General features: G+C 37.2%; 1 protein-coding gene across 1 annotated transcript; it reads right to left on the bottom strand.

The window, feature by feature from the left end:
• Positions 1 to 1,900: 1,900 nt before the first annotated feature.
• On the bottom strand, positions 1,901 to 3,550 carry MBF1C (multiprotein bridging factor 1C). Its single transcript, XM_088868139.1, has one exon. It carries the CDS (start codon positions 2,849 to 2,851, stop codon positions 2,414 to 2,416), a length of 438 nt encoding a protein of 145 aa, XP_088724265.1. The 5' UTR covers positions 2,852 to 3,550; the 3' UTR covers positions 1,901 to 2,413.
• Between the last annotated feature and the right edge of the window lie 381 nt (positions 3,551 to 3,931).

Here is a 3,931-nt window from a genome sequence, read left to right as displayed (position 1 = left end):
CATCCTTAAAAATTAAATCCAAAACTCCATCTCAAAAATACATTTATTAAGGGGCACATCCATAACAATTTGCCTGGTATTTTAGTCATTTTAATAAAAAGTACTAATATTTTATTTTTGTTCAACTTCTTTTTAATGGTTACTTTTTGCTCAAGCTATTATTAAAATATTGAAATACCAAATGCAATGTAAGGATTTGGGTATGCTCATATTTTACAAGAGATGCTTGCTATTTGACTATATTCGAGCGCATCATGAACTACTTGGTACCACTATCGTTGGAGGAACAATACCTGACGAGGGAGCTCCAAAAACTTTACGATTGCTTATTCAATAACTACGATCTTTGACTCTAGAACTGAAGCATTTCCTTGTATTTGAGAAGAACCTCCGAACTTTGATTTTTTCGTAACAATTTCGAGTTAGATAGCAATAATTCAAAGCACTAGCACTTCTCATTATACTCTTTCAAAAACCCAAAGACTCAATCGTATAGATATGTAAAATACTGGATTTCCAATTATAGCAAGAATAGATATATATATATATATATATATATATATATATATATATATATATATATATATATATATATATATAGAAAGAGAGAGAGCCGATGCTCTAAATAATCAAATTAAAGCCTACCTCTAAAAATTCACTAGAAAAGGTTGTTTTAATGCCCAAATATCCTCAAATTGATCATCTCTACCTCAAGATACATGGACATAAAAAAACATAGGATTTCAAGTTCTAGAAATAGTGCACCTCGTAACACAATTTTCGGTTGTCAATTTTCAAAAATTTCTAAGTTGTTATAGATCTTTCGATCGACACAATTTTTTAAGCTTTAAATTTTATAATTAAAGATAAAAATATATTTCAAGATCATCACAAAAATTTTCATTATTGAAACCAAATTTGTCAATACCATTACCAATACTATTTGAAGGTGCACATTACCGATTGAAAGCTATACAAGGATAAGGCCCTACTTACCCAAAAAAAAAACAGATGAAGCCCAAATAATAAAATTAAGACACATCTCAAAAATTCATTAGGAAAGGTTATTTCGATGGAGACTCTCAATTTGATCAACTCGACCTCAAGAGGTACGAACATGAAAAAAAAAAAAAAAAAATTTATTTCAACTCATAATAATAATACATCTTGTAATGTATTATTTAGACCATTAATTTTCAAAGTGCTCATATATGTGCTCGATATACACTATTTTTCAATCTTAAAGTTTATAATTAAATATGAAAATAAATTTTTTTAGGCCATCATAAATTTTCTGATATTGAACGACATATTTTTGGCAGATGCCCCCTACTTTGATTATTTAGGGCATCGGCCTTACCCAAACCGCACACGGTAAGATAATGTCCAATCAAGTATTTTCCAAGATAAGTGTCCAACCAACACCGTCCACACTTTAATGTTATTCTAGTTATGCACTTTCTTTAATGTTATTCTAGTTTTGCACTTTCTCCATGGCTGAAAGATATATACAAGTCCCGTGTCTGCACCAGAAGGAATCAAGTATAAACAATTCCATTCGAGAGAGATCTGTTCAAAATTTCAAATTCCTTCTATTCCATCGAATGCAAGATAAGAGAGAAGATAGTGAGAGCTGTTCAAACTCCTATTCCGTCAAATGGAGAGAGATTTGTTCAAATTCCATCTACTCATTCCATCACAAGTAACAGAGAGATATATTCAGATTCTTTCTATTTCATCATATATAAGCGATGTATAGTGTACATTACCGATGACTGAGACCAAAACAGAGAGAGAGAGAGAGAGAGAGAGAGAGAGAGAGAGAGAGATGTTTAAATTCTCCTTCTATTCCATCACATATAAGCCATGATGACTGTGACCAAAACAGGGAAAGAGAGAGTTGTTTAAATTCCTTCTATTCCATCACATATAAGCCATGTACACAACTAATGACACAGCCCAAAACAAGATTACCCCATCATCGATTAAAGCCCAAAACAAGAAGATTACCCATCAGCGATTAAAGCCCCAAACAATAAGATTACCCATCATAGATTAAAGCCCAAAACGAGAAGACTAACCGCAAAAAAGAAAAGAGGCCCAAGAGAAAGGAGTCCATTCCCCCTTGCTTAAAAGAGGGATCACCTTCATCCCTCACCGTGCGTTAAACTGATGGATGTGTGTCGTAATTATGCTTCATCTCAGTAATCTGCACATTGATCTATCTACCATGAAAACAGAGAGAGAGAGAGTTAGAGAGACAAGTAGCAGAAACTGGCCCTTCACTCAGATTCTTCCACAGCAAGAGAAGAGAAAGCGAGGACACCAAACACATAGTCACAAAGAAAGAATGAAAGAGAGAGAGATAAATATAGAGAAACTAAGACGAGGGAGAAGGCCCGAAACCCCTCTCTCACTTGATCTTCCCCCTAAGCTTGACGCCCAAAACCCTCTCCATCTTGGCCAAAACCATCTGGTTAGGAATCGCCTTTCCACTCTCATATTCCTGAACAACCTGTGGCCTCTCATTGATAAGCTTAGCGAGCTCAGCTTGACTCATCTTCTTATCCATCCTCGCCTTCTGAATCTGAGCTCTAACCTCTACTTTAACCCTCTCTAGAGCTGCAGGCTCCGTCTCCTCATCGAGCTTGCGGGTGTTCACTGGCAGCGCATTTGTGCCCTTCTTGTTGGACCCTGCGTCGAATTTCTTCACAGATTGGACCTGAGCACCGGCTCTCATGGCTGCGTTCACTGCCTTAGGGTCTTTGAGCTCACTCGCCTTTTGCTTGGTTTTGTGAATGGTTACTGGTTCCCAGTCTTGGGTAATCATACCTGGGTGCCTGTTAGGCATGGTGCCTGCTGGATATTGGCCGGAAACTCAAGGATTCGCCTGAAGTTGGCCAGAAATTCCCAGGTCTTGCCAGGAAATGTACTTTAATTACGTATCCGCCAGGAATCAAACGGATTAAGTGCGATTTCACTAAAATCAGACGAGAAAGAGAAAGGAGGCTGAGATTTTGGTAGGAAAAGTATAGAAATATCGTCTGAAAATCAAGATAAACGACCAAAGAGTCCAATGAAACAAACTAATTACAAATCTTACTTAGAAGCTTAGACAACCTTTTTTTTGAACAGTACCTAGAATCTTAGACAATCGTCAAAGAAAATGAACCTTGATCAAATATCGAACGCTTGACGGTGGCCTGTAATATAAAAATGGCCAGGAAAATCAAGAAACTATGCCGCAAACTATGAGAGATACGGCCGCAAATGGAAACTATCACCTGTAAAGTCAGGAACCCTGAGAGAAACAGCGCCGGAAAATTGGAGATAATGGACAGTAAAATGAGAAAACACGCTGAGAAAAAGAGAACTTGCGCTGGAAATCTGAGAAAAACACTGGAAAATGGATAATTACGTCGGAAAGCGAAGAATCTTGATCGGAAAATGGAAAAGCGCGGGGCTAACTGGAAAAAAACGCGGTAAAACAAATTGCAAACCAAGGAAACGGAAATGAGATTACACAGAGAGAAAATACAATTGGCCAGGTAATCCGAGAAAGGCAGAGAGAGCGATATTTTTATAGAGTGAAGAAGGCCTCTCTGGAAAGTTCGAGGGAATATAGAACGATTTTAATGTTTAGATGGGTCCACTTTGTTTTGTTTGGCGATCACGAAAACGTTCATCACCGTTCGCTAAATGGTTTGGACAGTTGGACGGTGATGCAGTTGATTTCTTCTTTATTAACGTGAGGAGCAGAAACATCTTAACCGCCCATTTGCTGGGTTAACGCTTATGGACGGAGAGCAGATACTTACGTTTGGCGGGACCATTCAGCCCCATTGCGGCAACGTTGATACGGTCCTGATGGCATTTTTTTTTTTTTTTTTCTTTTTTTTTTTTTTAATAGGGCAACCTTTCTATGTTTTTT

The sequence above is a fragment of the Amborella trichopoda genome, chromosome 5 (genome assembly GCF_054954075.1).
Source record: "Amborella trichopoda isolate Santa Cruz 75 chromosome 5, AtrichopodaSantaCruz75HAP2 v2.0, whole genome shotgun sequence".
NCBI classification, from domain to species: Eukaryota; Viridiplantae; Streptophyta; class Magnoliopsida; order Amborellales; family Amborellaceae; genus Amborella; species Amborella trichopoda.
This window is presented reverse-complemented; position numbering and strand designations above follow the sequence as displayed.

Excerpts from the sequence above, each read along its gene's own strand:
- MBF1C (XM_088868139.1), bottom strand. The coding sequence starts at position 2,851 with ATGCCTAACAGGCACCCAGGTATGATTACCCAAGACTGGGAACCAGTA.